Here is a 22,652-nt window from a genome sequence, read left to right as displayed (position 1 = left end):
TCTTTTTCTTGATTTTTTTTTGGAAGGAGAAAAATTGATCAAATATATACAGTTATTGAATAACCAACTGTATTAGTCCATTTTCATGCTGCTGGTAAAGACATACCCAAGACTGGGCAATTTACAAAAAGAAAGAGGTTTATTGGACTTACAGTTTCACATGGCTAGGCACAGGCAAACCATATCACCAACTGAAACTAGAAATCACATCATCTGATATTTATCTAGGGATTTTAATTGTACAATAAATTGACTACAGTTATATTTACCTAATTACCAGAATTATGAGGATTACAAAGTGGATATTTTAATCCTTTTAAAATGAAGATAGAGATAATTTCTTTGCATTAAATTATAAATTCATGATCAATAATGTTGTGAACCCTTTGATCAAAGTGATTGATCAAAGTGATTATGCAGGATTACTTTTTAAAGTAATACTTAGAAAAATTTAGCTTGTTAGTTCCAGCTTAATAGAAAGTGAAGTCCATGCTGCTTATTGGTGAACATGTGGCTATATGTCTTTGAATATGTTTCTTAATATTGGCCATTAACTATTAAATTGACTTCTCAAAATGTTAAAATGGACAAAGTCCCTTTTCTTCTTATAATTAGCTTTCTACTCCTGCTTTTGATTGTTATTCTCCAAGATGACTGAGTTAATTATACAAATATGGTGAGCACAAAACATATTACTTCAAAGGGATATCTCCTTAAAGAACATGCAAATTACTCTCCAGTTTTGAATAAATTCGAATATTGACATTAATCTCCTTAGAATCCCAGTGCTTTAACTTGCAGAGCATTGCTGAATTTAATACTACTTATAAAACTTATTATTTTGACCATTTTGAAATATGTTTTTCATGTATTAAAAAATTAGAGATCAAATGACAGGATTATTCTTATTATCCAGATTTGTATGATGTGTTATAAGCTGTGCATTATTTTATTCAGTATTCATGACCTTTTAAATAGATGTTAATAGTGTTTTCATTATGAAGATTCCATAGCTAGTAAAGTGATAGGAACTGGAACTCATAATTTCTGACTACAAACCCTATTGTCTGTCTACTATATTACTGCTATTTAGTTAACAAAAGAAGGTTTATTTAGAATTAATTTACATTTTCTTAGGAAATCTTCCTATGTTTTCTTTTGGTTATTTAAAGTTTATAATTATTCCATAAATATTTTTCTGGAAATAGAATTTAGAACTTAAATGTTTTCATTGAATATTTTCATTGGCAAATCTTGCCTTAGTACTTGTACAGTAAAAGGCTCATGTTGAATCACATTACATGTGTAGCTAAATAGATTTTATTATTTTAATGTAGGTTTGAAAACCATTTATCGAACATTTTTTTTTTCTTTTGAGACAGAGTCTTGTTCTGTCACCCAGGCTGGAGTGCAGTGGCACGATCTTAGCTCACTGCAACCTCCGCCTCTCAGGTTCAAGCGATTCTCCTGCCTCAGTCTACTGAGTAGCTAGGATTACAGTCGCCTGCCACCATGCCCAGCTAATTTTTGTATTTTTAGTGGAGATGGGGTTTCACCATGTTGGCCAGGCTGGTTTCAAACTCCTGTCCTCAAGTGATCCACCCACCTTAGCATCCCAAAGTACTGAGATTACCAGCTTGAGCCACCACGCCCAGTCACAAAATATTTTTATATGTTGACCCAGTACATATACATGTACAGATAAATCTGTATATTTATCTGCCAAAAATGAAAAATGCCTATAGTCATGGATATATTATTTGTAATATGGAAATACTGGAAATTATCTAGATATCCTCCAAAAGAATTACCTGTATTTTGTACACTATTTGATGAAATTTGATGCAGCCATCCAAAGTGATCACTCTGGAAATTATTTAGCAAAATGAGAAAATGCTTATGCTGCATCGTTGAGCATAAAAGGTCACCAAATAATAGCTATACTATACAGTTTTTTAAAATGTGTGTATACATACAGAAGACTGGATGAGAAGAGAAAAATGAGCCACAATGTTGTTAGAATTTTCAGATTTAATTTTACATTCTGTGTTTCAAATTTTCTATGATAAATGTCATAATTTCTTATCCTGTTTTTAATTATGAGATTAAATTTGTTGAATTTATATAATTTGTCAATTATAATTTGCTAATGTAGTAGTATGTCTAAGACATTTATTTTGGGGATCAGCATAAAGTGTCCTTGAGTTTATCAGAGAAACCAGATCAAACCCATACTGAGCAACCAAGGGATAGATCCCATTTCATTGATGATGTCTATTAGGAAAAATGTGTTTTAGAAGCTTTGGGAAGTTCTTGTTCCCGTAGTTACCCCACTATTCATATGCACATCTAATGGTTGGTAAATTTCCAGTCCCTCTGGCGTGTACCTCTCACCAGTACAAGTTTTCACAAGAGATTTTCTCTTCTTTATTTTTTCAAAGGCAAGAATAATGTGAGAGTAGCTATTACAGTATGTTTCTTTTGTCCCATTTCTTACATCAGGAAAAACCATAAGCTGCAAAAAAATAAAAATATGAAAGAGTCAAACATGCATATTATGCAAAAGCAGTTGACTAAGTTTTTTTAACCTCAAAAAAGGTTGGTTTTATGACACATTCTGAGCTAATTCTTAGTTATTAACTCTGCTTAAATATTTGTAGAATTCTTTCTAAATGTCTCACAGGAGAGTAAAGAATGTGAGATTATAATAAACCAATCCTTAACCTGTAGAACCCCACCCCCTGCACACACATGCAAATATATACACACAGAACCTAAATAACTTCAGGTCTTCTTTATTGTTAATGTGGGAAAGAATAAACTACATAGGAAAAATAGAGTGTTGATTCCCTGCTGCCAGTTCATTTTGAGCATATTCAAGAAAGCAGGAATTACTGAGGAGCAAACAGCAGCTGAGAGAGATCACTTATAGACCTTCTGCGAGTTTCCTGTTTGGTGATGCCTGCATTGACATAGATTTGCTTAAACAGAAAAGTAGCCCTTTTGTTTATGCAGTAGTGTATATTTAGCATACACACACACACATATAAAACTTTTTATCATTATTTAAGGATAAAACTTTTTATCATTATTTAAGGTAGGCACTATACTCTTCCTGAGTGTAGTGATGAGCCTCACATACAGTAAATTTTGATTAGGTACTGGGTACTGTTTTAGCAAGCTCCATAGCTGATGCTAATGTTCAGCCAGAGAGGAGGATAATTATTCTGGGTAACAGCTTGATCATTTTTGCTTTCTAAGTTATAAATCTTGGTAATAAATTTTTTGGTGTGTTCAATAAGATAAATACACTAAAAAAAAAACCCCAGAATCTTGAATAACTTTTAAAGTCGTTTTTGTGTTCTTTATAACTCTTGAGTGTGGTGATGAATGACACTGGCTCATTGTATGTATTTGGAACACAAAACTTTAGCTAGCTTGAGGTTTCCAAGTAGTGCAAGATATCATTTATAATGCTCTTTTTTAAGATGTAGCGTGGTACAGATTATAGTATCTCTTTCTTTAAGAAGCACTTTCCTCAGTAATAGGATATGAATATAATATGGGGAAAACACCCAAATTTAAATACAATCATTTTATTTATGTAAATCCAAGAAAACCTTTGCTTCCTAAGTTATCGCAGGGTTACAGTTTCTCTTTCTTGCTTAACTTCAAAATAAAGTGCTTAATATCTGCGTTTGCTATTTGTGAAAAGATACTTTTGAACAGTTAAAAACTGTTTTCTTGAAGCTTGAAGGAAGAGCAGGAAAATATTAAAAGGACATTCTGTGTTTTAGATGGCCCTCTTGTGGTAAAAGGGTCAAAATATCCCGAATGAAGACTGCTTTTAAATAGTAAGAGTCAAAATTGCGCAGATGAATGAGAAATAATGTTTTCGCCTTTTCCCTAAGATCTCGGTGGCAAAATTAACAGAATTGTCAAATATAAAACAAACAGACATAACAAAACCAATCTTTTTTTACTGCTTTATATAGCTACCAAGTGAATCTCTGAAGATCAAAAAATAACTCCCGGAAACATTTTCATAAAAAGCTATCAGATTTGATTTTGTATATTTTTCACTTGGAAATAATTTTATATTTACACAAAAGTTGCAAAAATGGACCCAAGAGTTTCTGTCTACCCTTCACTGACCTAAATATTAATATCTTGCATAACTGTGAAATCTCTCCTAAGACCAGAAAAATTAACATTGATATACTGCTGTTCAACCAATCTACAGACTTCAATCAAATTTTACCAGTTGTCCTCCCAATATTCTTTCTGTGACTCCAGGATCCTCCAGCTTGTGATAGTATCTCAGTCTGTCTTGCATGACCTTGACACTTTGGAAGAGTAGTAGTCGGTTATTAAGTAAAATATCTTTCCATTCACTTCGTCTGATGTTTCATCTTGATTAAATTCAGGCAGTAATACATCTGCTGTGATTGTGTGCCCTTCTCATTGTATCGTATCAATAGGTACACAGTGTCACTATGTCTCATTATTGGTGATATTAATTTTGATCACTTGGTTAAAGTGATGTTTGCCATGTTTCTTTACTGTGAGGTTATTATTTTCCCTTTGCAATTCATAAGTATATCAACACCATTTCAGATTGTATTTTTACCATAATTAATATTATACCTGTATTTTCTTATGGGCATTTATACTGAAATGGAGTTATAATTTGTAACTAAACTAGGAAATGCTGAAGTTACTTTGTTGCCTTGTTTGAAAATCATTTTTCCCCTTTCATCTGTAGCCTTCTATCACCAGTCTTGCACTTTAAGTTAAAATCTTCAGAAAGCTTCTTCTTGTTCATGTTGACTAAACCTCATGTACTTAATGACCTCAATAGGTATGTCGAGAGTACCAACGTGGCAATTGCAACAGAGGAGAAAATGATTGTCGGTTTGCTCATCCTGCTGACAGCACAATGATTGACACCAATGACAACACAGTCACTGTGTGTATGGATTACATCAAAGGGAGATGCTCTCGGGAAAAGTGCAAATACTTTCATCCCCCTGCACATTTGCAAGCCAAGATCAAGGCTGCCCAATACCAGGTCAACCAGGCTGCAGCTGCACAGGCTGCAGCCACTGCAGCTGCCATGGTGAGTAGAGATATCAGCTCTCTCCTTGTTAGCAGTCAGAAAAGCAAAGTGAGCAACTCTATCTGACTACAAGCTATTCATTTATTAACCTTTTTAAAAATAAAATTGCTGAAGATATGTTTGTTCAGGTATCCCAGACAATATATAAAGAAGTTACTTTCACAGAAGTGAGGGTAACTCTTCAAATGGTTCAGATTGCTCCTACCCTTGGCCTAACTCTTAATCTGTCTTATTCTGGATGTAGGGTTTCTGAAATCTCTGCTTTGTAAAGAACCACCTGTCTCCTTTTCAATTTAACGATATTGCCATTTTCGGTCTTCTTATTTCTGTGTGCCATCTAATCAGCCATTGTTTTCCTTTGGTGTGTTCTTTTGCACATCAAGGCTCTTCTTCACATATATCTTGCTTTTAACAATAACATGATCTGGAACTATTTAGGAGAATTGTTCAACAAAATTGTTCTTAGAATTAGCTACAGGATTTTGAGTAGTATACTCTCTAGATTGTCTGAAATAATATTGTGGCATAAACATAATAGTAACACTAGAGAAGCTTGACTATGCCATTATATAGAAAGGAGAGAGACAGCAGTACTCAAAGAGTTAGAAACTGGATCATTAAGAATAGCTACTAAACTATATTCTCAAGGTAAATTTTAATGTGATCTAGTAGCTGATTTTAATGAGCCCATTCTTTGTTCTTTGCTTAGCTGTTTTAATGTTGTCATTTTTTACATAAGTATGTGACTTAAATCAATGAAATACTCATTTTAAAAGTTACTGTGTAGTATTTCATAACAGTGATATTAATCATGAGAGAGATCTTTTCTGTGTTTGTTTATGGATACTTGAGCAAAAATACAGAAGGCAGACTCTCTCCTCCTCTCTTCCTTTCACTCTTTTTTTTTCTGTTAGAGTATCTTGTTTGTAATTAACTACAAAGAGGAGTTATCCTCCCAATAACAACTCAGTAGTGCCTTTATTGTGCATGCTTAGTCTTGTTATTCGTTGTATATGGCATTCCGATGATTTGTTTTTTTATTTGTTTTTTCTCACCTACCCAAAAATGCACTGCTGCCCCCATGATGCACCTCTGCTTGCTGTTTATGTTAATGCGCTTGAACCCCACTGGCCCATTGCCATCATGTGCTCGCTGCCTGCTAATTAAGACTCAGTCGGCTGTCAAATCACTGAAGCGACCCCTCGAGGCAACCTTTGACCTGGTACTATGACCTTTCACCTTTTAGCTTGGCATGTAGCTTTATTGTAGATACAAGTTTTTTTTTTTTAAATCAACTTTAAAATATATATCCTTTTTTCTGTTATAGAGTTATAAAGTACAATGAAAAAACTGAGTGTGGTTTCCTGACAAAATTAGTAGAAAGACTATAATCTAAGTACATAGATGGATGTCATACAATAAAAGATTCTGAAAGCCCAGCAGCCCACATTCAGTTTAACTACATTGTAGAATGTTCTAAAGAAATAGTTGGAGGACATAAAGAGTGTATTTTTGACTGTATATTTATGTACCTGTTTGGTTAGCATGGCTTTAGTGGTAGAATTATTTACATTTTAATATTTATAGTTCAGTATTTAAGGAAAAAAACTTGCATGCTCTGGGACATTTGCATGTCTAGGTAGATCTGGGGGGAGGAGCAGTGGGTTAGTTTTTATTTTATCTGTTTCAGTCACTCTGTACAATTAACTATTAACATTGCTTATACTTGTCAATCCTCATGGAGCTCGCAGTGCGGCTTTTCCTCTTTTCCCAAATCAATGGCTTCTCATAGAAAGCCTGAAGCATTATGGGACCTAAAGCACTTTAACACATTATAACATGTGCTCTTGTACTAGTGAGATTTTGTTTTGGACAAAAATAATGCTTCCTTTAAAGCTTTTATCTTGCTTTTTTTTTTTTTTTCCTTTAATTTTTTATTCATTGGATTTTTTCCCTCGGGTAGTTAAGTGCTCTGCTGCTTGCTTGCTCATGCTTCCTAACAATTTTAGCCTTCGACTGATTTTTCTTTTTTCTTTTTCTCTTTTTACTGGTATTTGTTTTTTATACTCATTCACTAAACAGGGAATTCCTCAAGCTGTACTTCCCCCATTACCAAAGAGGCCTGCTCTTGAAAAAACCAACGGTGCCACCGCAGTCTTTAACACTGGTATTTTCCAATACCAACAGGCTCTAGCCAACATGCAGTTACAACAGCATACAGCGTTTCTCCCACCAGGTAAGGGGTGGGGTTTCTTAATAAATGAATCTGATGATCTACAGAGAGTCCTACTGTTAGAGCAGATAAACCACACCCCAAGTTTGTTTGTAATTATAGATGAGGTGTCAGGTAAGGTGGTCAATGATGGAAACTTATCTGAGGTGTCTCATGTGGTTTTCCTTAAAAAGTAAGGATTTTAGCTTAACGAAATATGGATTAAGGATCAGTGGTATTTTATACATTTATATGTGTTTGTGTAATTTGGAAATGAAATATAGTTCTCTTGTTTTTCTCTTTCCTCCACACTGTTATATGTCTGTCAAGCTATTTTATGATACTTTCTTGCTGTAAGACCCCTTTGCCTTCATTATTCCATAGAGTTAATTTAAATTATATAAAACAACACTTTCAGTTTTGATTTTTATTTTTCAGCCTTTTTGTTTTCAAGGTCAAGAATGAAAAAAAACTATGTGTTCTAGAGCTCTTAAAAAGGGCTCTTAGTGGCATCAATCAGTACACTGCTTAAAATTTTGACTGTTCCTAAGCTAATATTGAAAGAGCCCTAAGTGCTCCTCAATGTTTAATTTATTATGGAGTTCTACATTTGTGGTTTCAGCTTATTTTCAATTTAGTAATGTATACATAATCTAGAATTATTCACACAAATTGCAAAGTTTAAAACACAGACTAGCTACTCATTTAATTACCTGGAAATTTACTCTTTTTATTCACTCTGTATTTATTTCAGAAAATACATATAAACTTATTATTATCTGGAATTTTACTAACCAGAAACTCTAATCTCACTTTCCTCTTTATCGCTTCACTCTTATTTTGAGAATACCATGGTAAAAGACTTACTTAATAAAATATTTTATTAATTAAATTAATGATTAGATATATATGTCAAAAATCCAGCTCCCAATTTTATATTAGACTATATTGGCAGTATTTACAGTGTATTAGGTTCATAATGCTGTGAGAGAATATGAATTTGTTTTTGATTCATGAACAAAAGAATAAATTATATGAGTTTTTAATACTAACCATAACTTTTTATGTAGTACATCTTTGAAAATCAGTCATCCATATGTAAAATAAACATGAGGTAACAGTTAACTAGAATATTCCACTAGCTGAAATAGCCAGTGCCCCAGACACATGGATAAAATGATATTTGTACTCATGAAATAGTATCTTTCAAATTGCAGTTTGTTCATATTAGAACAAAAATTAAATCATTTTGACCTGTAGTCTCACATTTCTCTTATGTTTTGTAATACTATAACTTTCTTCTCAACATGTATAGTTTTTCAGAAATTAATCTTTTTGCTCTTGTGCAAGTTGCTGTGTCCCCAGATTTTCACTGCCCCCAACAAATAATCCATCAGTTTTTCTGTAGTCAGATGAGCAAAGTTTCAAGGGATTATATGTAGCTATCATAATCTCTTTGAAGAAATTAAATCTTATTTTTGTCAGTTTATTTTATTGGCTAAAACATTACCATGAGAAATGACAGTTTCAGCTAGACCAATGGTAGTGAGTTATCTCAGTTGATTGTTCACAGTCAGTTACAGATTGAACTTCTCGTTCTACTCATTCCCCTCTTCTCACTACTGTACTTGGCTAGTCTTAAAAAATATGATAGTTTCTCTACTAAAGTCTGAAAAACAAATCTATGCTATTTAAAGAAAGCTGAAATAATCAATTTTATCAAATAGGTTTCATGTTAGTTTTTTCAACAACACTCAAATGACTATAGTTTTTTTTTTCTAAATAAGTATAACCATCAGTTGCATGGTACGATGACCCTTACTGATGACACTAGTGTCTCCCTAGAATAGGTTTTTGATGACCCCTACTTGTGACACTAGTGTCTCCCTAGAATCGCTTTTTGTCTGTGGATAGAGCCAAAGATGCTAGGTAAAGTTCAAATTAGAGAAAATAAACTCATTCATAAATCAGAATCAAACTTGTCTCTCTGTGCTAGGGTAAGCATTGCTAATTTAAATAAAATCTGCATTAATTGAAATATGCTGAAAAAATTTTAGATATATTTGCATTTATTACGATGCATTTTGCATCAGAGATATTCCAGTCTTGATCAATATATCTCAAATATAGGCCAGGCATGGTGACTCACGCCTGTAATCCCTGCACTTTGGGAGGCAGGCAGGCGGCTCACTTGAGGTCGGGAGTTGGAGACCAGCCTGGCCAACATGGCAAAACCCTGTCTCTACTAAAAATCCAAAAATTAGCCGGACATGGTGATGCGTGCCTGTAATCCCAGCTACTTGGAAGGCTGAGGCAAGAGAATCGCTTGAACCAGGGAGGCAGAGCAGCAAGCCGAGATCACATCACTGCACTCCAGCCTGGGCAGAGGAGCGAGACTCCGTCTCAAAAAAAAAAAAACATACAAAACAATAACAAATATATATATATACACACACACACACACACACACACATATTTCTCAAATGTAATCAATATAGTGTGAAATTTTTGCGTTAGCAACATAAAATAACATTTATTTGCAACTCAGTTTTAAGGGCCTGAAGCAGCACGTTGACCTTTATTAATCACATAATCAGAAGTAGAAGTAGGTAGTGACTCCATGATTATTTTAAAATATTTTCATTATATAATATGTACCTGCATGCACAAAAATTGACCCTGTGACCTGAAAAGGTTAAAATGGATAGCTCATCGTTATTTCTGCCCCACCACTTTGTCAGACAGTCAGAAAGGAAAGAAGTCTAATGCAGGGAATGTAAATGCAAAAGCCTCAGGGGCCAGGCAGGAAACACAAGTCAAGCAAGAACTAAATTGGGAGCTGTGGGGTATGGGTGGCACAGGGGAGCACAGACTCAGTCTAAAGAGTATAGTCAATGTTCATACTTTGCCTTTTGTTGCCTCAGAGAATTGTCTGCCTGGCAGGTTGTACCTGCTATCCACTGCAAACCCTTTGTGGCTCCATTTGCATCATAGACTGTGTAAACCACAGTTGATTGTGTATATGCCTTATAGGGTTGGTTGTAAGAAACCCACACAACCTAACACAGTAGCCCTGACATACAGTGTTGCTAGGTCTTATGATTTTTTCCCAGATATTCTGGACGTTTGTAAGTTTATATGTGAAATTTCTCAATATTTAAATTTTGTCAATTCAGTTTTTAAAAAACACCCTTTGAGAACTAAAGGAAATGTATCTTAACCACAAATTCACATGTAATCTCATGTCTAATACCTGGGAGAAAAGGAATGCCGTTTTCCAAAGTTTTGTTGTTCTACAGACAAATAATACAGAATTAGATGATCAAGGAATCTGATCTGATCACAATTTAATAATTTGGAAGGTACACTTTGAAGGCTTTATTGGAACTGGGAAGAAAATGGAGTTCTTTTATTTTTTTGCAGCTCAGAATTTTAGATGTCTATAGTCTGTTGCTTCAATGATAACTTCAGATGTGTAGATGCATTTTATTCAAATTACAGTGAAGCATGGTTAGCTAAATTCTTAGAGCAGGTGGCTGCGTATACAGAGTAGGTTGCTGGCAAAAGATCAGGGTTCAGTTACAAGCCAGCCAGCTAACTAAGAAAAATTACTGCATGCTTTAACTTTTAAGAGCAGAATTGGATTTAATATGGACATTACCCGTCTAAGCATCATTCAGCCATACGTACATACATCCTCCTATCATTCTGTTCTCCCCTCTCCTTTCCTCTCTTATCCTTTTTTCCTTCCTTCCTTCCTCTGTCCTTCTGTTTTCATCCATCTATTCATCTCCCCATTTATCCACCCATCTTTCCATTTATTCATTCAATAATGTATGCCACTGCATACCAGTATTTATGTGAAAGATTGCAAACTCATGGCCCAAGGGTAAAATCTAGTATCTAGAAATATTTTTGTTTAAGAGTGTTTACATGAAGACTAAATGTAAATCCTTTAGATAGGACACACACTGTACCCTTCAGTTCCAAGCCCTACAATTCCGTATTGCCTTAGGCCAGATTGTTTCACACATTTTGTTCAAAAGAGTTACATTTTATTGAATGGTTGTTCTGGTTTCATGCTGCACTGAGTGCTTTGCATATATTATCTCATTTTTTTTTCACAACGCCCAAAAGATTGGCATTAATATTTTCATTTTACCAATGAGTAATTTGGAGCCTAGTAAGATACAGTGATTTTCCCCAAGTTAAACAGCTTTTGTAAGGTTTCGATTTAAGTACAACTTGAACTCAAGTCAGACTGACTTGGTTAATCTCTCAATATATATGAGCTTATTACACGAAGACCTTAAAAATGATTTGGGAGAGTGGAAGCAGCCCTTACTGATCACCTAACTCCATTGTGTTTCACACTTAATACCTCATTTAAAGATAAATATAAGTATTAGGTTAAATTCATATTGAAGTTTTGTTTTCTCAAATTTAGATATATACTTGTTTTAACCTTCCCTTTTCAGGACCAGATTGATTATTTGTAGATATTATACATAATTTAGGATCTATATATATTATAGGTGTGAATTTTCACTCAAGAAATTAGGGTATATAAGAAATACCACTTTCCTTTACACCATTTGTTTTCATTGAAATTAAGTCTAGCTCTGAACTCTGATCTCTGTCTCCCTGGGTTGAGAGAAATAACAGGCATTACTGGGAATCCAGGACATCCCCCAGCTCCCTCTCTCTCCTGACCTTACCTCAAATGGAGGTCCTGTGCAGTCTAGTATTCTCAGACAGACTATGCATTCTTCATTCATCAGTCACAGCTGCTCACTGCTGATATGATCATTGTCCATGTTTGCGAGAGCTCTTGAAGACAGGTACTCCAGAGGTTCTGTGCTTGCCTTGGATATAGGCTTCCTTGTCTATGCCCTCCAGGCTCCCATGCCCTTGAGGGCCTGATGTCTGCAAGGCTATTCTGAAAGAACAGGCTACCTACCCAACTACCTGTGGAGCTGCACACTGCCTGCCACTTCAATCTTGAGGAATTTTTTTCTCTGCCCTAATCACTATTTTTGCTTACCTACCATCTTCAGAATCACACCTCTTGTCTCCCTCTCTAGCATATCTCCCTCAATCAATGTTAGCTTTTGAGTGTTAACAGTTCTGAAAATACATTTGCTTTAAACAACTTCAACTTTGGCTTGTATTACAACTCTACCAAGAATGAGGCAACAAAAGGCCAGGAAACTTTCTTAGGTGGTGGTGTAGGTCTAAGGGCAGGGGTAGGCAGGGTTGTGTTTATAGAAAGAAGAAAAAACAAAAAGATTTGTCACATTTAGTATCATTAATACATTTAATAATTTATAATTATGTATATTAGTAAATTACTTATAATTAATAAAAATAACGAAGGTACTGCTTGTTTGGATACCAATTTTGAGAATAATCCAACTGATTGTTAACTTTTAGTCTTAAAATGATATACACTGTTTTTAGAAGATCTTAATCAGCTTAATACTTTTTATAATCAACCTAAATAGGACTGAATTATTACATCGAAATTCTAACTTCCAACTAAATCTTCATTACAATTCTTTTTTTCCCTTCTACTTATTTCCCTTCTATGCTAAGTAATTTTAAGTATGCATACATCTTATTTGTAAATTATCATCCTAGTTTTTCCTACATTTTACTACATATCAATTAAAATTTTTGATTTAAAAAGTCATGCAATTAAAATAACACATTTCTTAGAGGCACCCCATTCTGCTCTGCAAATATCTTTGTAGGATAAATTGGAAATTGACAAATACATTCACTTAAATTTTGCTTTGTGCTGAAAATGGAGGAAAAATTTAAATTGGCCATTTGTGCATTATTATTAGTAAATCAACCCATGTAAAGTAAAGATGGAAACCAAGGTCATTTCAAAAGTGATTTTCGTTTTTGGTAAGTGGGTCCTACAGCATTATGTCCTCATATTTGTGAGTTATTGCACCCTGGCTAGTATTTTCATTGCTGCCTTATGTTTATTTGCTGCAAATGCCTCTCAAAACTGTGTGCATTGGTTATAATGGTAATGAGGAAGATAACTCAAACTAAAATTCAAATCATAATAGCTTTAGGGTTTTAGAGAGATAGTATAAGGTTAACTCATTTTCAGCATGTGCAGGCTTAATTATGCATGGGATGAAATACAGTAGGCAAGTCTCAGCATAATAATAAATAATGAAACATATAACCTGTACAATATTTAAACTGGCTTTAATATTACTTATCACATTATTCTTTATCATTCATCATTTCTTTTCCAATTCTCTCACCCTACCATTAAGACAGTAATGATTTTATAAGATGTAAATCTGGTATTAAGTTTTGCTTGCTCTACTGTCTCAAATATTTATAACTTCTTTGTTATTACTGGCTTGTTTCTGTTTGTCTTTCACAAGTCTTTGACTCAGTAGTAGTAGCAAATGACAGAGATCTTCAAGGGTCTTAATGCTTGTCAATATAATATTATTCCACTTGATAGGATGTGTCCCCAGATTCATTACAGAGTTTAATCATTGATCACTGTGCCCACAGTCTAATTGTGATGACAAACTAATTGCAGCTGTTACAGGGATGCCAGTTAAGTAATCCGTGTTTAAGTTGAGTTTCTCAATGGCAGCTTTATTTTATAGGGCCATCTCTGACAAGATTCATTTGGCAGATATTTTTCTAACAAATGTTCGTCCCAGATGCTGCTAGTATTTAAACAGGATATGCCAAGATTTAGATAGAAATATAAAATCCTTTGATATTTTAAAACCTAGAATTCTAAAATAATCCCATAGAAAGAACAGTGGTTCTGCATATGGGAAAGTGCCTTGTACTTGGTAAAATAAGTTAAATTTTCAATATTTACATGTCAAAGAGAACAAGGACTATCTATATTTGCAACATTTATTTTTGCTTATCATGGTTGAACAATTGTCAGCATCAGTGCTAACACCCCATATGTGATGTATATATCTTCACTATCTCCCACTCAAGGTTTTTATTGAAGTCTAATTAGCAGTTTCTTGTGTGTGAAATTTTGTAGAACATTTGCTACTCCCAGAAGTCTTGAAGGTCTGAACCAGCAATGAAAACCACTCTGATTTCCTAGATACCATGAAGTAAACCAATTTGATATTTATAAGAAATTATATTCCCCCTTAAGGCTTTTCCTACATTTTAATTTCAAACGAAGGAAATGCAGAAATTTCACTGTTTTATGTAAAATTTATTGCTTGGCATCCCTCCAAATACAAATCCTGTATGAATAATCACAACCCCTTTCGTGTTTATGTGGTTGCTGCTACAATGAACAGGAAAATAAAACAAAAAGAATGAAAATGAATGTTTGGGTTTCATTATATTGTTAAGTCAGTTTTGTACATTGAATTATTTAGTATTTAATAATAAATAATATCTTTAATAAGTTAATATGTGCCTGATATGAAGAAAATGTTAAGGCATTCATAAGTTAAAGTCAGAAATAGCAAAACGACCAGATGGTTAGTAATCAGATTAAAACAAAACAAATTACAATATTATTTTTAAAAGAACTAAGTGGATTTAAATTACTTCCAAAATACTTTTGTTTATAGGCAACACTTAAGAGAAACAAAGTGTACCAGCACACAGTTAAACTGGCTTTTATTCTTCACTTGAGACTAGTTCTAATTGATCACTGTGCTATTGTATGATTTGATTGTGCTGACAGTTACATGCCACTGTTCCCATAATAACAATTTTTCTTCTTTGTTCAAATGAATTTTCTAATTACACGTGTGATGGGATGTTTTAATTCTTTTCCCTTTTCAAATCCACCTTCCTGTTGCAATGCATGATGGGCAGGCTCAATATTGTGCATGACACCCGCTACAAGTGTTGGTAGGTGCCAGCTTTGTTTCTTGATTATCTTAAACCTATGGTGTATCTCACAGCCCCTCAAAATCCACTGCTAAGTTTAACTTATATCTATTGGGCAAGTCCATTTCCCCTTTACTAACACCTGTCAATTAAATGCCATTTTCTATTTAATTGACATGGACTCACATAAACGTTTTCTTTACACACACGAGTTTCCTTTAGTCACCTTTGGTGGATTTTGATTGGACTATGAGTTCTGGTGTGTAAAAAAAATCTATTTCATGAAAGTAATATACTGTATATTTTTATAATAGTAAATGAGAAAAAAATACTTTCATTCAAACAGATAACTGTATATATGAAGTAAATACTTGTATTTTGACTTAGATTTTGAATGTCTGACTATGAACACTATATAAAATTCTTGTTTTTGACTTAGCATATTAAGCCTGTTTGTGTCAATTTTCTTGATTTGATGGTAACAAGCTTTTTTCCCCCTTTTTTTTCTCTTTCATCCCTCCTCCCCTTCTCCCCTTGGAATGTTGTCCTGCTTTGCGCTGTGATTGCATGTCACTCGCTGGTGATGATGTCCTGTCACATGGCTTATTGCTGTGATAAATACCATGCCCAATTATCTCTTCCATGTTGCCATGGTTTCCATATTGCTACACTCTTCTGTATGTTCGCTTATATGATTTTCCCTCCGAAAGTTCCCATGGTGCACGGTGCTACGCCAGCCACTGTGTCCGCAGCAACAACATCTGCCACAAGTGTTCCCTTCGCTGCAACAGCCACAGCCAACCAGGTTTGCTAATTTACAGCTTTGTTTCTTAAAAAACAACTCTAATAGGGCTCAATCCAACAGCCCTTACGCATGTGGATTTCCCATTGAGGTCAGTGGGAATCGTATGTACGTGAGGGCTGTAGAGGGTGCTTTAATAAGCATGGGGTTTCAAAGATACCTCTTGTTGGCCTACACATTCTATGATGAGCAGCAGAATGCTTTTATGCCATTTATAAGTGCTCCAAAGTTGTCGCAGCTCCATTTCTGAAGCTACTAAAATGATATTTACACAAGCAATTCTCATTGGTTTCAACCAATCTTGCAGGTGTTTTGACCAACCAAAAATAGAGGCCATCTTAAAGTTTTTATTTAAAACATTTGGTATATACAGTTTCTTAGTTATTGCCTAAATGATTAATAGAAAGTAAAATATTTAAAGGTATTACATATGCCACAAATGACCGCTCTTGTAAATAAGTTTGTTATAAATTCATTATAATCTGAATCATTTAATAAGCAGATTCAAAACAAATTGTTTGTGTATAGCATTTCTAAGCTTTTATTCTCAATGCTTTCGGTGAAAGAAAAATCCTAAATGCTCTTATTTTTATAATTACCCTGCATAAATGTTGGAGATTTATGAATGAAAAGAAAAGAAATTAAGTATGGCAAATTGACAATCATTCTGTATTCCATGCAAGTTTATAGAGTAACAATTATGCAGGGTACTTTCAAGTAAAAGGGATTTGTTCCATAAATTTAAATTTTATGATATACAATAACTATTTTAAAATAAATGATTTAAAATATTTTAAAATTTAAAAATTGACATTTATTCACCCAGCATTTTCTGATTCTACTTAAAAATATTTTCTAGAAAATACTGGTTGATTTCAAGTTTCATTTATGTAAAATAGATTTGGGCTTCAATAGAGTTGACAGTGTATGAAGAAAAATAGAGCCAAGCCACATTTCAGATAATCCACAGGTGAAGGTTAAATGTAGTCAAATGAGTCTCAAAAGAATTAGTATCAGATGAGAATCAACATGTTCCCCCTTGGAAAGGGAAGACCAATTAAGACATCGATTTGTTGTTCTTACTGTGAGGAGTAGCCACCCTTGTTCTAAAATACATCACGTACTGTTGATGAAGAACATTCAGCTATTAGTACAACCATTCAAAACTTTCAAAATCAGAATACAAAAATGAATTTAACGTTTCAGTCAAGCTTTAAACATTTCTTGGCAAAGAATCATTAATTTTTCAGAAGCTTGTCAAAATAGCCCTGGGTTTATGTGAACACATCAGACTCATTTACAAGAATGCTAGATGGTGCATATGTGGCATGTTAATAAGTAATCTTTGGTAGAACTATCGCGATGGATTCAATACAATCCATCTGTGGTGCAAATCAGTGATAAAGAACTCTCATGCGTGTACCATGTATGACCGTAGAATTGCTGGTGTAAGCAGAACTATAGCAGAGCAAATTTCAACATGCCCTTGGCCACCTGGGTTGTAGGGGACACTTTACTTTTTGCATTGTGCTGTGACCATTTCATGCATAATCTTGGGTCTTCATACTATTTGACAACCAAAAGAAAGAAAAGGGAATGGATATATATATACACACATATATTATATCTACATATACATACATATGTATATGCCTACAGTACATTAGCAATGCTGGAAATAGCTGATGCCACAAAATGCAGCCTGCATGCATGCAGAAGTTTATAGCTGGCCCTTCATCTGCATCGATTGGTGTTGAAGGTCCTTGGTATGTTTCGACAGCCCCATCCTTGATGCTTCTACACTGTTGGGTGCAACATCCTGTCCTGCAGCAGCAGGAAAAATGGTATGAGAAGCTTCATTATGCTTGGAGCACATTTTCGTGCCATTTGCCAATGCTGTAAAATTGTGTAAAAATGTCAGCTGAGAACTGGAAATTAAACAGGGACATATTAATATACACGCCAGACTGTGGATTGTAGTATGTTGAATTAGCCTAAGATGTCTAAATTGAAAAAACAGCAACAAAATGCCTTTGTGTATGTGATTTTATTATTCTCCCAACAACATTGCTGAAATGGGATTAGTATCGTTTTATAGAAGAAACGTAAGCATAGAGTAATGAGTTGCTTTGCTCAGGGTCACACAGCCAGTAAATGGATCTCTAGGGGTAGAACCCGTGTCTTCAGTCCTCTAACAGTCTCAATCTATTGTGCTGCCTCTCTCAGGTTAGCAGCCATTAATTTCGGGTTGAAAAATCAAGCTACAAATTTGAAGTTCTAACTTTGGGAACTATTGAAATAAGTCAACTCTATATTGGTTTCTTACTGTATTTTCTCTCAAGTTCTCTAATTCTCTTGCCCATTTAAAATACAATAAAAGGTGCCATCAGGATTCAGAAATATGTTCTGAAGTAAACTTAGGCTCTTACCTAGTTCTTTGAATTACTGCTTTATAATTCTTACCTGGTATTTTTAATTTGGAAAAAAAAAGTTAGACACCCTAATTTGAACGAAAATGTCAGAAATTTGGTTGCACAAAAATAGGCAAGACATTTCCTTATCTGATTTCTGAATGATTACTAAGTAACTGAAACCACAGGGGTGTGTGTGTGTGTGTGTGTGTAGGCCAACAAAAAGGACTTCTTTCAATACTGCTCTGCATGAATTTTTGATAGTTTTACTTATCTTATTTCCTAAAAGCTGGTAACATTTACAGAATAGTATTTAACATGAAGATTTTAAAGTTAGTTGCTACTTTGGCATTTAAGTTTACATTAACTTACTGTTATGTTGACCAGATAAGGACTATCACCTCACAGCTGAATTTCACTTTTCTTTAAAAATTTAATATTAAAATGTTTTCATCTCTTGATTGTTGGCTTGCTTGCATGGATCATTCATTAAATAATTTTTTATTTGCTAGATACCCATAATATCTGCCGAACATCTGACTAGCCACAAGTATGTTACCCAGATGTAGAATTTTCATCACTAAACAGTAAGTTCATTATGTAATATATAGTAGCATATTTGTGCTGGGTTTTTTTAAGATAGCAATCGTATAGTGCACTTAAAATTTTGCAAAATCTCTGAGAAAATATTTATATACAGGTCACATTTTTATCTTAAATGGGTTGTGAGGAATTTTATCAGACATTTATAACAAATATGTTAATATCACTTAAATATACAAAGTATCAAGAGAAAATAAATTTTTAAAATTTCTGATTAGAAATAAACACAAACATAAAACATATGACCAAAAAGTAGTTAGAAGGTATAGATCAAGGGTTGGCAAACTTTCTTACAGGGTCAGACAGTAAGTATTTTTGCTGTGTGGGCCGTATGGTTTCTGTTGCAGCTACTCTCCTCTGCCATTGTATCATGAAAGCAGCCAGAGACCACATGTAAAAAATGGTTGTGGCTGTGTTCCAGTAAAACTTTATTTACAGAAACAGGCAGTACATCACATTTGGCCCACAGGCAGTATTTTGGCTGACCCCTGGTGTAGATTATCACTTTTTTTTTTTTTTCTTATTCTTTGGCTAAACCTTAAATGGAACCATGTACTCACTTCATCCCATGCACCAGCATACACAGGGGCATTAGAATATAATGAGTTTGGCTAAGCGTGGTGGCTCACACTTGTAATCCAAGCACTTTGGGAGACTAAGGTGGGTGGATTGCTCGAGCCCAGGAATTTGAGACTAGCCTGGGCAACATGGTCAAACCCTGTCCTACAAAAAATATAAAACAATCAGCTGCGTATGGTGGCACACTCCTCTAGTTCCAGCTACTCAGGAGGCTCAGATGGGAGGAGCACTTGAGCCCAGGAGGTTGAGGCTACAATGAGCCACAATTGTGCCACTGCACTCCAACCTGGGCAACAGAGCAAGACCTGTCTCAAAAAAAAAAAAAAAAGTAGTGAGTCTCACTTTAAATAAATATATACACATAATCACATATATGTGTACACACAAATCTACATATTCAAATGAATCTTAGGTACTTTAAAGTAGTTACCTCAGAGGATCATATAATTCTGAAAATGTTGCCATTGCAACATTTTTAAAATGGTTTGAAAGTGTTGTATTTAGTCTTTAAAATGTCTTGTATTTTGTCTTTAAGAACACTGTCTTAAATACTTACAAAGGTGCCCATTTTTCATCCATAGGAATACGTTTTGTCCAGTATGCGTGCATTCAAGTTATAACATGTGCTCAGATGCTTGTTAATTATTTTTATATTTAGAAAGAGACAGTATGCTTAAAACTGAAATTGGTTAAGATGGGTGACCATTCTTTGTTGCTTCCTTTTTTTATCTGTGTATTAACATATTTACAAATGAGTTTTTGGTGCTACATTGTGTTAGTTACCATGGCAAGGATATAAAGATAAATAGACAATAAGATAAAGATGTAAGGAATTTAAGGATAATACATTAAAATAAGAGAGGTTTGAAGAAATTTCTCTTAGAGCAAAGATGAAGAGCAGCTATTCCCAACAGGATCCATAAACAAATGAATTTGGACAATGAGGGTGTTGTTCTAAGGACAGTGGAGGTGTAAAGGCCTTGTAAAAGAAGGACAGTGTGCCAAGTCAGGAAACGATGGTGGCTGAGAACCAACTCAGAAACTCTTGTGATGTTAATCTGTAGCAAAGCTGGACAAAGTCAAAGCCCATGCAAGAAAGGAAAATAGGCAGAATTCAATAGCCATTTAAGAAAGAAATGATAGGCTCAATCGGAAAAGTGCTGCCAAAGACTTGCTGCAGTTGTGAATTATTAAAATTGATTTTGTCTATTTCGTAAGTTTTCTCAAAGCAGTTCTGATAAAAAGGTTCAGATTCTGAACAATAGCCACATTTTTAGAAGCAGCAGCATTACTTTGTAGTGTTGTTGGTTTAGAAGAAGAGTTTGTTTGACATGCCAAAGCAATCTGTTTCAAGCTCTTACAGTCAATTAGGTGTGTTTGGTATGTGTATATTTAACTGTATTCTATTTCTTAGCAATAGTCTAGGTTGAAAAAAAAAATTCTAAAAATAATTAGCAAACCAGTAGATTTGTCTTTGAAGCTTAAGCATTTAATGTTCTGTTCATTTAAGAAATGGTTGCTCATCTTCATGAGGAGTTGCAGCATTTAAACTGATTTTTGAGTCACTAGATTGTGATTTCTTTCATTTTCAAGGTTGTATTGTGAAGCATACTTTTAATATATGTAAAGATTCCCTGCTGAGAATAAATTTCTTGTAAAAACTGGAACTGTTAATCCACAAGTACATTGTAGTATCTATTACAACTTAATTCATGAGTAATAATTCTGTAATTCAAAAAGAATGATTTTTATTTTCTTAGTTTTAGGAGAAAAAAGTTCAACAAACTAAATTATCCAAAGCCATCACTTAAAGTATCATTCTTTTTTTTTCTAAACCTGCATTATGCTAATCAAGCATCCAAATAGAATAAATCTTCTTTAATAGAACATATGACATGAATTTTAATTTTGTAGACCAGACCTTTACTCTTGAAACCTTATTAAACTGCAGAAAAGAAGTAAGTTTAAATTTTGCCCTACAACAATTGTGCTAAAAAAGAACTGTGTATATTATGCCCCTTGATTCTGCAAATGTATTTTATACTTTTAGTTTAGGATTAGTAAATTTTTTAGCACATTCTACAATTTTATTAAATTGTACACATTATTTCGTTCATATAGAGATGATAGACAGATTTTGTTCTGTCTACTCTTGTGAAATGGTTTTTGTTTTTATATGAAGATATAATAACTTGTGAATATACTGCTTAATCAAAAAGAAAATTTTCATATTAAATGTATATTAGAAACTGCTTTTAGATACTATCTGTTCTAACAAAGATTCTGTCTTTTTCCCTTGTAGATCATGCTAAAGAGGAAAGGACAGTGTGCTTGGTTAGAGTAAAGGATGAGGTCATTAGCCATATTGTATATATCGTCAAGCAACACACACAAAAGTTCCTCAGCCACAAGACATCCACATATTGCATGTTAACCAGAAGAAAAGACAACATGGAAATCCACTGCACACTGTTGCCTATACACTTTGTACATTTAATTGATATTTGTGCTGAGGTGATATTCCTGTCTAAAAGAACAACATTGTCTTTCTTTTCTAGCACAGAGTTATGCATTCAAAGATGCATACCTAATTAGTTTCCTATATATTCATGCCATCTTGAAAAGACAGACTGTGGTGTAACCATGATTCTATTATGTATTGGTACGTCTGTAGACCAAGATATAATTTTTTTAAAATAAGTTTATTTCTTTCAAGGTTTACAAATAACAAAGGTGCACCTTGTATTTAAAATTGCCATTATAGATGAGAGCGTGCATGCACAGTCATTTTTGTTTAAGAGTAATATTTTTAATGTAATAGATTGTAAGACGTGGTGAGGGAGGGATCTGACAGAGATGAATGTGCCAAGCAAAACCACAACTGTGTATATTTTAAAGCACATCATGGCTTTAAGTACCATGTTGTTAAGGATTCTCATGAAGTGCCATAGACTGTACATCAAATTAGAGTATTATTTCTTCAGTGTTATTGTTTTCAGAGCCACATTTTGTTGCATATTTGCTAGTACTAATCAGTCAAAGGGCACCATTCTTTTTTTTTTT

General features: G+C 34.0%; 1 protein-coding gene across 1 annotated transcript in view; it reads left to right on the top strand.

The window, feature by feature from the left end:
- MBNL1 (muscleblind-like splicing regulator 1) overlaps positions 1–22,646 on the top strand; it is a 220,225-nt gene extending 197,579 nt beyond the window's left edge. Inside the window, exons 6-12 of the mRNA XM_011972744.1 lie at positions 4,862–5,119; positions 6,288–6,341; positions 7,202–7,355; positions 15,180–15,215; positions 15,905–15,999; positions 18,920–18,994; positions 21,892–22,646. Coding sequence (XP_011828134.1) covers positions 4,862–5,119; positions 6,288–6,341; positions 7,202–7,355; positions 15,180–15,215; positions 15,905–15,999; positions 18,920–18,976 — 654 coding nt within the window. The 3' untranslated portion in view covers positions 18,977–18,994; positions 21,892–22,646. The remainder of the gene's footprint in view (positions 1–4,861; positions 5,120–6,287; positions 6,342–7,201; positions 7,356–15,179; positions 15,216–15,904; positions 16,000–18,919; positions 18,995–21,891) is intronic.
- The last annotated feature ends 6 nt before the right edge of the window (positions 22,647–22,652 follow it).

This window comes from Mandrillus leucophaeus, unplaced genomic scaffold, assembly GCF_000951045.1.
Source record: "Mandrillus leucophaeus isolate KB7577 unplaced genomic scaffold, Mleu.le_1.0 Scaffold130, whole genome shotgun sequence".
In the NCBI taxonomy this organism is placed as follows: domain Eukaryota; kingdom Metazoa; phylum Chordata; class Mammalia; order Primates; family Cercopithecidae; genus Mandrillus; species Mandrillus leucophaeus.
Note: the sequence above shows the minus strand (reverse complement) of the source record. Positions and strands in the feature narration are given on the sequence as shown.